Consider the following 15,113-nt stretch of genomic DNA (forward strand, 5'->3'; position numbering starts at 1 on the left):
AAAAATTAAATCATAATTATGTTACTAGAGTCAATTGTTCCTCCCCCCCCACCACTGTATATGCACTAAACAGGTTTGATCCCTTCAGAGAACTAAGGAGGTACCAGCTAAAACTGACTCTCCTGTAGGAAATACTTCAAGGCTCCCAGAACATTTTAAAATATGAGCAGTCATGCAGGGAGGATCATGCAGGATTTTAGAATGATTTACAACTCCACTTAGGCACTAAAGAACCATTTCCAGTTCAGAGAGCAGGCTGTAATGGAAGTAATTTGAATTACCTACAGGTGCTGAATGGAGCTTCTGTAGGGTCTGGACGTGTGACTGCTGCACTGTGTCCTTCCCTTTCCCATGGAAAATGTAAGGAAAAGTGAAGTATGGCTCCTCTCAGTGACATCAGTTACACACAGGGACTGCAGATCCAGCTTTGCCTCCAGCACACCTGTTATTTCACCAGATTAACTGCTGCCTTTGTGGCTGATTCCAAAGAGCCCATCATTCAAATCAAACTCGGTTCTCTTTATGTTAATGGCATTTTATTTCAAAATATATTAACCATTCTGTGTTTACAAAGGACTGCAGTGTGAATACAATACCAAGTTAAAAGCTTCTTAAACCTGCTACAAAACCCATTTTTAGTAGGATGAGGACTGGTGCATACAATCAAAATTATTTAGCTTAAATATCTCTGCAGTCTACACAAGTAATTTTCAACCTTAACTTACACATTTTATTGGGCCACAGATGGACATAGGGGTTATATTGTCAATACTACACATGCAAAACCAGGTACTGTATCAAACCCAATTATTGTTAACATCAGTTTTGAACACAGTTCCATTCTGAAGATATATCACACATACAAACAAAATTTGTGTCAACAGACAATAGAAGTTATTGCTCCAAATCCCCATGGGGCCTGGTAGGAACACACACTTTAGAACAACCTGTGCTCTGTAATGCAAAACATCTGCTGTTAGGTTTGAGTAGGGTGTAGCCAGTCTCAGGATAGGACATTGAAAGTTTCTTTGGATTTGGTTTGGTGACATTTCCCAAGGTGAAAAAAACTCCAACCCTCTCACATCTTTTGCCCAAAACATCAAATGCTACCTAGCATATACTCACACAGACATATATATATGTAAGTATAAGAAGTTGGTATCCAACCATCACTAAAGCATAGAATATCTGTTTTTAAAGGCAACAATCTGAACAAATTGAATACTTGCCAAATATACTCCTGCTGACAGACGACAAGCTGAAAACACTGATCTACACGGACAGTAGGTTATGAACAACACAAAAGTAGTTTTTATTGATACTTGAGAAAGACTCAGGTTTAGGCTGAGACTGGCAAGAAGAGTAGTGAATAGTGGGATTTTGTTTTTCCAACCTTATGGCCTAGATGCCAGTTCTTAAGCCTAATGAACTTTTGTAGCATGGCTACTTTTGGCTTTGTGATGTTTCTTACTTTTAATCTACACGAATACCATGAAACATTTCTTTGACTTCAGGTCCTCATAGGATGACTGTATATGACACTGTAGTGGGTAAAAAAGTGAAGCTAGAAGAAATCAACTTTTTGCCTTAAAAACATCACTCTAAAAATTCTTCATATATATATATATAGATGCTAGAGCACTCACTCTGCTTTATTAACTTGCAGATTTACCCTGCTGCAAGCAACTCTGCCCTTCATCTCACTCAAACTTGGCTTTAGTGTCACCACATAGTATTTATATTAAAAAATTAACCTTCAATTCAATGCAACATGAATTATATTAGTTCAAGTCCATCCCTATGCAGAACAGATCAAGGATGCATTTATTTCAAATTAGCACTTCCTTCCTGAATTGGACATACTATTTCAGTATGGACACTGAAGGCATGCCTTTAGGTCCTGGAATCAATTCCCAAAAGGGGATGGAAGCAATACTCTCATGTACTAAACCATATTCCAAACAAATTACCAGAGGAGGTGTGGACGAGTTTAACAGTCTGGGGAACTGAAGATGCATTTCATGACCTATTAATTTTGGCAGCTTTTTAGAGAATGTGTGCAAATACTTCCAGGAACAGCAACCTCTCAGCAATGCATTACTAGCAGCTTTTCCTACTTTGTATGAGCTACAATAAAACAGCGCTAGTCACACTACCAGGATTTGCTTGGTTCTTCCTCAGTCTGTATCAAGTAAACATGGATTGTAGAAAATGTTGCTTGTATTCATTATATACAGGCACTATTTTGTTCTCAGGTAACTTAAAAAAATAGGACAAAATTTCAGTTAACGTCTGAATAGGACAGAGACTCCCAATATTTATATAACACTGTGTATCACTATATAAATTTGCAAGCCCAGTGTAGAATCCCTGAATGTATTTATGACTTTTGGAATTGTTTCTTGCTTCAAATCACCAAAAAAAAGGTTTTTTTCCTTATTTCCAATTTTATCACTTAAAAGCAATTTTGGAAAATTTTACGATAAAGCATTAAGGTACCTTAGTAAAACTGACAAATAGACAGTACCAGGTCAAAGATCAAGTCTCCCTAATGTTTGTTAAGAGTTTTAAGAGATTCTACTTTTGTACAAATAGGAATAATAAGGAAATTGTCAAAGCTGGCTTCAGCAAAAAGTGTAGGAAATAAGTGCAGAAACGAAGAAGAAACCCTTTGAAATAGAAGTCAATACAAAGTTTATAAAGATTATGCATCCATGGATTTAAGAGATGTCAGCTGGCACTCAATAAAGATTATCTGACAAATCAATTTTATCTTGTAGAATTGCAAACTCCAAGGTAAGCAATTGCATCTCTAGAAGAATGCTACCTCTGCTATTAAACCTAATGAATGCTACCTCCAATCCCAACACCCATAAGTACCTTCAAAGGAAATCGTAGCCGTTTCCAGAGGCAGCATCCATTAAGATGGCACTACCTACAGTGACAAATTAAGGTCAATATAATATAAAGACAATGTTTAAATAAAGGCAGCTGTGGAAACACCCACCACCAACAATGCAAAGCTACGGAATCTCAGTAGAATAATGGTATTTTTCCATCCTCAGTGTATCAGGTCCATAGGAAAGACTACATTGCAGTATTCCTGGTACTAGGGATCAGCAGCATAGCACTTCAGCTGCTGCTTTTACTGGAGAACAATTTCACCTTTTTCAGCTTTTCTAAAACACAGTGTTGAACTGCAGCCATACACCTATTTCAAAAGTTATGCTTATACCAACAATGGATAATACTGAAGACAGCATCCAATTTTCCCTCAACAATGTTTTTTTCTTATTTTAATTAAACAGATTATGGATTTCCTATTCCAATAATCTCTGACAAAATACACATCCAGTATATCCTCCTCCCCTGTGTCCTTAAGAGGACCACAGAGCTTGAAATCAGACAAGCCTAAGTGTACCTGCACACACACACATCACTGTGCATAGAAAGATCACATGGGTATCAACTTAACTTCTGAAAAATGTGCATCATATGTATTATTATAATGTTAAACTGTTTTTTAAGCAGCCTTTCAATATAAATCATTTCTGCTCCCACCTGGTCATGATGCACCTGTGCTGAAAGCCACCATATTGCAGTAAGGCTGGCAGAGTGAATGTGTGCCAGGTTCTTGCCCATTGCAGTTTGTTCCTTGAGGGATGCAATTAAGTCAGCACACACAGTGACCTGAAGCTAACATGCTGGGCTGTGAGTTGGCACAGTCACCTCTGCCAGCTCTGCTACAGCAGTGCTCAGCCAAGGTACAGGAAGGAAAGGCTAACTCAGACTCGAGTGCCAGAAACAGCACCAGCCCTTTGGCACTACACTTAATTGCAACTCCCCAAGGAGAATGATCAAAAACACCACAGCTGAATTTCACAATACCATAAGACCACATTGTCTTTTATTACTACAAGCGTTCCCTTCTGAACTCTAAATTATTGAACACTAAATGTACTAAATACACTTAATAAGTACCTGCTCCTGGAATGACTCTTTACAGTAAAGCTAAAGGCCATCAACTTCTTGCCTAGAAACATTATAGAAAAGATGGTCTCTCCTAAGAAAAGCACAATGCAGGCAGTGGTGGGGCTTTTTTTGTTGGTTGGGTGGTTGGTGGTGTTGTGGGATTTTGGAGCAGGGAGTGGGTTGAGCTGGTTTTTTTTGAAAGCTACAATCCATGTACTAAAAACTTATCCCACCAAACTGCTGGTTGTTTTTGCAGATGAGGCAGTATAACCATGAACTGGCACTTTTCAAAGACCCGAAGTCAAAATTACCAGTTTGATTATTTTCACATTAATGTGAGACTGATCTATACTAAACCATTCTTACAAAGGCTGAGACTGCTCAGAAAATAATACAGATTGCTAAATACTCAATGACAAAGTCTTCTATTTCTGCTGGTAATTAGACACTTGCTAAACACAAAACCCAAATAATCCAAGTATGTTCTTTCGTAAGGTGGTATTTTGTGGTTTTGGGCTTTTTTGTGTGTTTTTTTTCTAAACATAGTGAATATCAGTGAATATTTCCTATTCCAAGAAGGTGTTATTGGAAGTTTTGCTCCTTATTTTTCTTTTCTTTTTGGCAGTATATGTTACTGCACCATTATTGACCCATACAGTTGGTTCCTCAATCAGGTACAGCATACACATGAGCTGCTGAAGATTACTAAGGATGTGCTATGGATGGTACTTCATGGCAAGTTTGAGCTGAATTTGGAACAGAAAGCACCAAAATAAAGCCCCATTTCAAAGGAGGACAAACTAAACAACATTCCATCAGATGTGAATTCTCTCTATGTAAGGATTTCACAATGGAAAAGGAACATTTCAAAACAGCAGTGTGTCTTCTCAGGTGATTTTACTCATTTGCATTACTGAAGTTAACAGTGTCTCAATCAGGGTTTTAATCTTCACAGCAGAGACCCTTCTTTGATCTAAGGCAATCAGTTGAAGGGGAAGAAGAAAACTTAAAACCAAACAAAATAATGTATTTTAATGACTTTAAAATTACTAAGTCGAGTACCACAGGAGTATGAAAGATTGTCTCAGGAAATGGGATAGCAAATGTGGACAATAAATAGGTCTTGACCAGTGAGCAAAGAGGTGCTTTAAATCCTGTCTACAAGTAGCTACAACAAGAACACAACGATTCAGTGCAAAACTGTGAACTAAAAAAAAGTAATACAATAAAGAAGTTGCCTAAATATCATGGTGGTCTCATTCCAGCTGGTTAGAAAGTTGCAGGAGTATTTTAGTAAAGCCTGAGCTTTCCCTACATCCTCCATCCTAGCCACCAACAATTATGAAAATGCATTTCACTTAGCTTTTTCGTAAGCCAAAAAACCAAGGACATGAAACAGATATTTGATTCAAGCAACATATTCTTCTTATTCAGTTAGTGATGTTTCAGTTAGGATCTTACAGATTTTAAAATATTAAATGGTATGTTTCCATATTTTGATAAACCTGAGTCAGCCTACTAAATTAAGCCCAAGTCTGTCCCTCAAGCACATACCTGCAAGTGTGCACAAACAGCATACTTAACCCTTCTCATTTAAAACATACAATTTTATCAGTAAAATTGCAGCAGCTTATTTTGAGAATCTGAGAAGCAGAGTATTTCTGTCTTGTTAGGCAGCTTGTTTATTGCAAACCTATAGCAGGACTTCCTTCCTTCCTCAGTATCAGAATACTTTCCAATGACTTTCCATGGCAATGTATTTTTTAAAACAATGTAAAAATACTTACAATATCATCGAAAGAACCTTCCAAATCTGTCAGCACTCCTGGAACTCAAGTAGAACAAACATCTGCAAGCTTTTTGTGCACAAATCTTAGATATCCTTGTCCCTGGATAACATTCCTTTGTTTCAAGCATTGAATAACTGTCAACAATAAATACAAGGCATGCCTACATTTTGTACAACTCATTAACAAACTCTGAAATCAATTTGAGTTACTGGAAACTGAATGGTGGTTCTTTGGTTAAGCAAACACATCTGCTACTTTGTACCTAGGGCCTCACTGGATTTGTGGAAAAGCTGTGCAAGTATGAAGTATTTACCAAAAAACTCTGCTTCGCATTTAAAAAGGATACATTTATAAAGATCCACGGTGTCAAAATGTTTTGACAATCAATACAAAAGGCCTTAAATGTCACCAAAGCTGCATTTTAAGCAAAATTACATATTCAGGATCTTTGTTTATTAATAAGATATACCTTAATATATTAAGATATATCCTACATCTCAGTAAGATACATGGCTGTATGCTTACAGGGTTAAAAAGCCCCAAATAAACTAAACGAAAATCCATGCTCTCTCCCCTTTCTTTCTGGTAGTAAAACTTGTTTAAAAGGTGAATGGAACTCAGCCACAGAATTTGAAAACCAACAGTAAACAATCCCCATTAAATTTCTTCCAATTACTGGAAGGAGATGTGACCATCCTACATTACTACTGTCTGAAGACACTTAAGGCCTTTGATTAAATTTAGTTGACAAGATGACTCCACTGGGAGGGTGGATAAACAGCAAAATATTATGAGATTTTGCTGCAAGTGGGGGCAAGACTTAAACTAATTAAACAAGTCCTCCTATGTCAGTAAGAGGAAAACCTACATTTAAAAGTTTGCATTTCTATAAATATCAGGAAGGTATTAAAAATACCAGTCTCCAACAACATTAAATTTCAGCACATGTCAGTGAATAATATTTAAGTGTTATCAGTTACAGATGATGGTTGAAGCTTATAAAGAAACACCTTGAGTAGGAGCAAACTATTATATTACGCTTTCATTTCATAATGAGTGGTTTGCCTTCTTTTGCCACCAGATTGCCTAAAAATAAATATTTTGGAATTACAGCTTTCTTTAAAGCTACTACAGTTTAGTAAGACAAATAACCCAATAAATAAAAGCCAAGTTAGTAATTTCAGCAGATAATGACTCCAGTGGATGTACCTGTCCTCTTAACTATACTTTTGATAAGACAAAAGGTCTTCAAAGTCTTCAACAAGGCAGCTGACTGTGTGTTGGTATGCAAAGCCATGGGAAGTAGACATTCTCTCTCGAAGAGGCAAAGTGCACAATAATGTAAGGCCAGCAGATGTTCTAGTGCTTTCTCCTAAAACCCAGTCTATGCTTCCCTGTGTGCTGCCCCCAGGCAAGGCTGGGAAGGGACAGAAGGCCATGGCTGTTGTGAACCCAAGACAGAAGACAGCGATTCCCTCATGCTACAGAGGTGCAGCCCAGCACTTCCATCACTCTGCAGATGTTTTCATCTCCTCAGGACTCTCTCTAGGTGACCTGGGAGGTGGGAGGAGGAAAAGAGAAGTGAAACGTAAGACACAAATCTACCCAGTGATTCCAAACAGTTGTTTCCTATAAAATAAAGGAGAGCCAAACACACATGAAGATGTTTTTCTGTGTACTCAAAAGCTCTATCTGTCATACAGGGCAACTGGAATGTAACTTTTAAAGGCCAGAGACTACAGATAGGTCCAATTAGCAGTTTTTCTTCTTAAGTACCCAGATAAAAGAAGGCAGCACTATTCAGGTGAATAAGGCAAAGAATTATTTCTGACAAGCAGAGAATCCTCTTCAAGATATATGTATAATGAGCTAACCTATATAGTTTAACAAGACAGTAGAAACATTAACAGTAGCTACTGTTAATATTGTCACAATGTGATTTACAATTCTAAGTAGTTATTCAACTATGAGTTTATTCCTAACTGTATCATTATTATTATTATCTCATTCTTAACTGTACAGTTTAAAGATACATTTCTGTATTCCATAATTTTGTACATTCAATAATGACATATTACTAAGGACCATACTTTTAATGGAAAAATGGCATATAATGATATCACATTTTCTAAAATCTAGGTATGTTTATATTTTGCAGTATTGTACATTAGGACATAAAAATGAAGTATTTTGGGGCAGGCCCCTTTTTAAGGGCAAATGACTTTTAGAATAAGAGTTTAAAAATGATGTTCAATCATCTCCTAGCACAACAGCAACATATAAATTACAGGACACAAAGGTATTATCACCAAATTTTCTAAACGAGTCTTCTATAAGGGGCTGAGTGACATTAAACAAACATTTCCCATATACATGTTCCAGTGAGTCTTTTACTTAGCCATACTTTTTATTTCTAGAATATGAGGCAGCTGAATCCTCTTCAAATACTACAATACTTATGCAGATGTGAGTGCACATTATTATATAAAATCCAGGCACGCATTCCCTACAACTGTGACTATGTACACAGATGTGTTTGAAAACATAATTCATACAAACAAGACATTTACAGCTCACCGGTAAATCTGTAATGGCCACGCCGCTTGTGATGGAGTGGGCACAGAATTTGTTGGGCTCACCAACATGGCACTATATATATTGGAAGCAACCACAAGTATACAAAGTAGAATTGGTCCTATAATGGCTCCTTCCAGTCCCAGGTAATATGCTCCACCAGCTACTGCAAGGCCTGTCAGGTAAGGGTGACCCCCTCTGCCACAAGAACAATAAAATTAAATTAAGAACAACAAACACAGCATTATCAATTAAGAAATGTTTATTAATCCTGAAGTTTTATTAAGCTTAGGAAATGACCCAGCTAGCTATAGCTACCCATATTTACACTATACACTGCTGTCTGAATGACTGCACAAAGGTTCCAAGATGTATTCTGCACTGTATTCACAGGACAGATCAAACACTATTGTAGCCTGGAACGCTGGTAAGATCCACAGTGGAGTAGTTACTTTACAGACATCTGCTGAACAATGTCAGAAGGACATAATGGCAAACACACTTCCATTTTGAGAGTGGAAACATGGTTGGTTACACAGACTGCTCACACTTTATGGTCAAGAACTGTTGAAGTTTAACACAATTATTATCAGTTAATTGAGGACCCCTGAGCAAAGCCATTCAGTTAGCTGATGATAGCAACTTGCAGTACATCTTTTAAAGAACAGTTAGCATACAGTCTTTAAAAAATAGCCACGTCTTCTCATTTTCTTACAAAAAAGCTTCTCAGATTGAGTGTTTGTTATCAATAGCTTTTAATGTTTTCAGATTAAAAATAAAACTGGATTTTAATGAAGATATTAATATTTACTGGAAAGTTGGGGCCAGAAGAGTGTTTTGATAACAGCTCTTTGGCAGCGAGTAAACCATGCCATTTTTATTTTCTGTATCTCAGATTCACTTTTTGCAGCTGTGTTCAGCTGCAAAATGTGAATCTTACCAACAGCATTTACACAAAACCTGCTTGTCATTCTTCATTCTTTATGCCTAAAATAATGACAGCAATATGGAATTGCAGAAGAAAAACTACAGTTGAAACCTGGCACAAAATTCTCAGCAAGTTCCTTTAAATTCTGAGGGTAATACACAGAAAATACCAGCTAGTTAATTCAGAGCTCCAGCAGTTCCTGAGGTTTCTACCATGGTCCTGATTTCTACTCAACTCCCAAATTTTAAGTCTTTGCCTTCAACATAACTGTGTGCAAAAGGAGGCCATGAAACATGACCTATTAAATCTGACATACCTCAATCATGTCTCACCCAGATTAAACTTAACCTACTGGCAGGACCAGATTGCTTTCCTCAGGAGACAAATGTGGCCTAAAATTTTGTGTTTCTCCAACAAGACATTATTAATTTCTAAACCTTCAAAAACTTCATTTTTTTCCCCAGCATTTGCATCAGTTTAAACATTCTTTTGACTAGTTTTGTAAATTAAAATGATGAAATACAGGACTCCAGTACAAAGGTAATCCATTCAGAAAACCCTGGGTAACCTAATTATAGATACTCCAAATAGGTTTAATCTAATCCACAAGACATCATGATGCTTACTGTTCAATTTATTGGGAAGAATACAATTTTCCTCCACTGTAGAAAATCTATTCCTCTCCCATCTATTTTCTGCACAGTAAACAGAGTTTGTATCCTCTACAGTCCAAAAAAATGTATTCTAGGAAGCAGAAGAATTATTTACCTAAATAGTTACTAGCCTTACATTTATCCATGATTTATTGTTGGGAAAAAAGTAATTTGATTATACTTCACCTGTTAGGTTTAATTAATGCAAAATAACTAGAGCCACAGTCTATGAAAATTAGTATTAATATCAGGTATATTATCATTAGGTACTCTCTCTTCAGTGTAATTATATTTAATAAATAAAAATACTAATTTCTAACGACTAACTAAGAAAAATACTAATTTCTAACTGAACCACTTCATGTCCTTATTCTACATTAACTCTATTTCTTTTTGGTCCCTAAATAGCTCATGGTTTTATCTGCTCTGAAGCATTATCTGGCATTAGGAGATAAATAGGAAATGCTACACACCTCTACTCAATAATTAGATAAATAGAAAACATAAACTAATTCTAACAATCCCAACTGAACCAGTTCATTTTGCTGATGTTGGGTTCAAGACCTCTGAAGTGTTAAAGCTCACAGAAAAGCAGCCTGGGAAAATGAAGGCACTTAGGCCAGTAAAACTGCTTACTATGAGGTTATTCCTGAGCTTGATGATACTGTTTGGCATGCTTCAGAAAAATGAGTTTAATTAAAGGCATCAGTGATTGTCAATCATTTTTGCAATGCTAATTTTAAAAAGTGTTCAATGTACTTACCCTGATATATCTGAATAAATTGCTGTATCTACAAAATAGGTTGGCAAGAGGTGAAAAACCAAGAGCAGAAGGGCTTTGCATCCCTGTCCTTGCACAAGCCACAAATCTAGGACTGCAGGGACTGCTGCCCAGTATGTCCCCAGAAATGGCACTGCTCCAAGGATTGCTGCTAATGCTAGAACACACAGAAGCAGAAGTGAAAAAAAAGATCACAGAAACATATTTCACAAATATATTTACAGTTACATTCTGACACTTTTGCCACACCACTAAGCCCCACTTCCATCAACTGTTATAAATAAAGCATTGAAGAAGTGCCACATGAGGCTCTTGGTGTTTTATAGCTGTGGTTTAGGAAAAAAGCAAATTACACCATTCCCCACACAGAAGAGCTTCAGCAACTGACAGTCAGAAGGAGTCAAGAGGCATCAGTTTAGAAAAACTTGAAGTTACACCAATCATGTACATTTCTTACTGTGTAAGAAAGCAAATAAACCCAAATCTCACTCTGACTTACTGCATCTCCTGCAGTCACCTGTAACAGTGAGAAAGCAGGCAAACATGAGATTTTTGACATATATTTCTGTATGCAAACGTGTTCACACAGCTGCACACCCTTCTGCTTACAACAAAAACCTGTTGTAATCTAAAGCAATGCAGATCTGCTGCCACTATAATTTCATCCACCTCCTGTATTATAAACATAATACAAAGCACAATTAAGTGGGGTATTTTTTTTTGGTCTCATTAACCAGAAAGCAACAACTTTTAAGATTTTGCATGTAGTTGAAAAAAATAAGATTGATTACTTTCTAAGTAGTTGTAGTGACAATCAATGCCTTTAAGACAGTTGCAGTTTGCAATACAGCCATTTTCCATTAAATTGGGGTTTGTTGCTTCATAGCTTCCCCTTAATGCTTCCTTGTACACAAATATTTTACAATTACTACCATTCTTTTTAGAGAAAGAAGGGCAAAGAGGAACAGGGGAGGTTTTTCTATGAGAAACTGTCCAGCCATTTCCAAAACTAAATAATAAAAGAAAACCAAAGGCTGGTAATACAGTCAGAGAATGACACTGAGAATAAGAAGCATTCCTCTATCATGCATTTTCATGATACCACATCTTCCTGCATTTAGGCATCTTGAAAAATCAGCACCTGTCAACTCTGAAAGAAACAGAAGCCAAGAAAAAAACCTGAAAACACTTGGACTGAATACAAGGGAGAAGGAATTGGATCTAGCAAATGAAACAGAAAGAAGAGGTAAAATAACTGCAGGCAATGTGCTGTGAAAGCAGAAAGGCAAGGCTCAGGGTAAGACAGCAATCAGGGCCTTCTCTCCACCCTTCCCACAGTCATACTCTCCGAGATCAGACCTCAGCTTGTCAGCAAAACTTAGTATTTCTGATTTTGTACAATAAATAATTACAAAATATTATTTATTAATATAATTGCTCAAATGCTTACCAGATGGTATGAAGACTATGTTAATCCCAAATATAGTGTGAGTCAGCCAAGTGTAGAGTCCATAGAACCCAGCCATTTTGAGGGAAGCATCAAACACACCTCTAAAACGATCAAAGAAACTCTATTATTATTAGCAAGAGGATTCCAAGAATAATGAAGATACAGACATGGGTTGCTTTCAATAACTGAAAAGCCATCAGTGCCACAAATAAGACATCGCAAAATGTAACACAGAGCCCTTTATATATCTGTTCCCTAAGTAAGTAAGTATACTTACTACATATGTTATTAAAAGCATTTAGACACAAAAAATAATGGGTTACAGGGATAAATTCCTTGAAAGAAACTGCTCAAGTATCAGACTACATTCTCTATTAAAAATAACCTTTTTTTTATGAGATGCAGTACCATTCTTCATACAAACTACTTTTTCTTTCCTCTTTTCCACTTTTAGGTGTTCATTCATTTTCTTCATCTGCTCACTTTACTATACCTGCTCTTTTTCACTGGATTCCCCAGCTTTTAGGTTGTTTACTAGGCTACACTACTAAAAACTAAATAGTAAAACCTAGTAACCTAATTCAATCCTGCTGAAACGGGACTGAATCCAAATTTCTCCTCAATTAAGTGTGACTACTGCTTCATGAAACAGCAAACAGGAGCTAAGTGCTGCGACATTATTACAGCACTAGGGCAGGTACACATGTGGAATATCCCATAACTGAACTAGAAACCCATGCCTTACATCTACAGTCCCTAAAACCATAATCTCAAACTGCCCAATCTCATTATTGTATTATGTTAGTTTTTCACCCATAATTGAGAAGTGAAGTTTCCTGAGATCACTATTTCAGCTTCACAACTCAGAACAGTTCTCACAGTTCCATCACTGCACAAGTGGTGGCACATGCACCCTCTTAGCAAAGATAAACGTGAAGTTTCCTGATGTTAATTTCCCATTCATAACTCATAGTGATTGTGTCTTGGCAGTTTTGGGAACCCTGGCACCAGGGCAAAGAGGACAGGAAGACATACAACAGCAATCTTTGGAGGGCATAGATAAACTGCCCTTTCTGGATCTAAAGCCTGTAACAGCAGAGTTTCCTTCCTCCATTGTGTCCATAAAAACTCGTAACAAAGAAACCTGTGATACTGTTATATTAAACTACTAGGTAGAATTTTTTCTGAGCTACCAAAATGAATTCCAAGACTCCCAGGTTTTGCTTCTTTGCCCACTATCCTCATTATTATTTCCGTATGCAGTGTGCATATTTTTGCCATTGTTTCCTACCTAAGAGCTCACTTTTAGATTTCTACATGATTTCAGAATCAAAATTGTCTTATTTAAAATGAATTCTCTGGAAGCTATGAGTGCATAATACACTTCACACATCAACACTACTGTTCAAAATGTGAGATTCTTATAAAAGACTAACCAGAAACAACTGTTGTCAGCCATTTTCCCCTTCAAAATAGGGAAAATAAAGCCCCTTCCCCTTCAAAAGAAGGAAAATAAAGAAAAAAAGAAAGCAAGCTTTAAAGAATGACCTGAAATAACAAGTCTAATCTTTGACAGACAAGAGTTACATGGCGCAAAAAGAAAGGCAGAGAACGTTTACAAATATGTGGTGGCCCCAGTAAAAAAAAAAGCCTCAATACTTCTCAGTTTAGATGAACTTTTATTATATTAAAATGGAAAGTGAGACCAAAATACATAAAATCTACAAATTTTGATGAGTGACATACTCACTTGTATTTGACTTAAAAGATGTTTCATATATAAAATAAAATATTTGGCAAGGAGGCAAGAAAATCCCAAGACCCATGGCCACAATAACAATGCTAAATGTGAGTTTGCATTAAAAATTCAAGATACTTTCATATTTTAGCTACTTAAAAGTCTTAATTTTCTGCATTTTTTGTGACATTTAACTCACGTCTACTCTTTCTGAGGATATCACAGGAGCATAATATCTTTCTAGGAAGGACCTGTGCAGTAATCTTCAAGCAAATCTTTTTCTTATCCAACAGGAACTGTGGCACAAACACATCACAGTTGTCAAAAATATTTTATAAGAGTCCTTGAGTATCTCCTTATTTTTTTCAAAAAGATGTTTTCTGTACTGTAGTAAATTTAACAAGGTCTTAACAATTTTTATATGTATGCACGAAAACTACATTTCAGTGTACAAGAGATGAGACAAAAAAGTATGTGAAGTAGCAACTTCAGCTGAAATTAAAATAACCATCTACAAGCACTCATTTTAGATTTTCCCAGAGAGATTACAGATGAAGAGAAGACAGTGCTATTACGGTAACAAAAACAGAGAGAGCAACCCAGTGGAAAAAATGTTGAAGGTGTCTAGAAAACGAGTTGCTTTCTTAGTCTCAGCTCAAGGAGCTGGCAGTCAGATGCACTGGTAGAACAAGAAAAAAACTAGTCCAGGACTCACAGGTAGTCCTTGTCTGATATCATTCTGCAAGTTGACACATAACATATTTCAATGGCCAAACAGTACATACCTCTAAGAGACTGTAGAACAGTACAGCATCTCTCTGCCTCTGTGCTTCTAACACTCACAGCTAATACACTGAGAGGAGAAAGCACCTTACAGAGTTGGGAAGTGCCAGGGGTGAAGCAGGAAGAGAGAGAAGGCTGCACCTAGTCTCATTCTTCTCCTCTCCCTCCCCCTGGTTTGTGTCTGTCTCAATTGAAGTCATAAGAGCTCATAATAAAGGCACAGGGGATACTATTTTGTGGCAAGTGTGGGCCATGAGAACCTTAATATCTCTGAAAACTCATATTTGTTACTTTCTGGTACCTGTCACAAAAAATAAAAATTGTATCAAAGTCTGGAAATTCCTATATATTTTGCTTTATGGTTAAGGCAGCAAAAAAGTAATTCTGAAAACAATAACTACAATCTTATCCACACTTTGTTTCAGCTATTCTGCACCTGAGATA

General features: G+C 36.7%; 1 protein-coding gene across 4 annotated transcripts in view; it reads right to left on the reverse strand.

Annotated features, from left to right (window-relative positions):
* Positions 1 to 514: 514 nt before the first annotated feature.
* The window catches only part of TMEM245 (transmembrane protein 245), a 77,818-nt gene continuing 63,219 nt past the window's right edge, over positions 515 to 15,113 (reverse strand). For all 4 annotated transcript variants that reach the window (XM_021528771.2, XM_021528770.2, XM_085573670.1 and 1 more), the window contains 4 exons: positions 12,149 to 12,249; positions 10,681 to 10,855; positions 8,340 to 8,534; positions 515 to 7,316 (listed from right to left, as the gene is read on the reverse strand). In XM_021528771.2, the coding sequence (XP_021384446.2) occupies positions 7,271 to 7,316; positions 8,340 to 8,534; positions 10,681 to 10,855; positions 12,149 to 12,249 (517 nt within the window). In that variant the 3' untranslated portion in view covers positions 515 to 7,270. The remainder of the gene's footprint in view (positions 7,317 to 8,339; positions 8,535 to 10,680; positions 10,856 to 12,148; positions 12,250 to 15,113) is intronic.

This window comes from Lonchura striata, chromosome 2 (genome assembly GCF_050655825.1).
Source record: "Lonchura striata isolate lonStrDom1 chromosome 2, ASM5065582v1, whole genome shotgun sequence".
Lineage (NCBI taxonomy): Eukaryota > Metazoa > Chordata > Aves > Passeriformes > Estrildidae > Lonchura > Lonchura striata.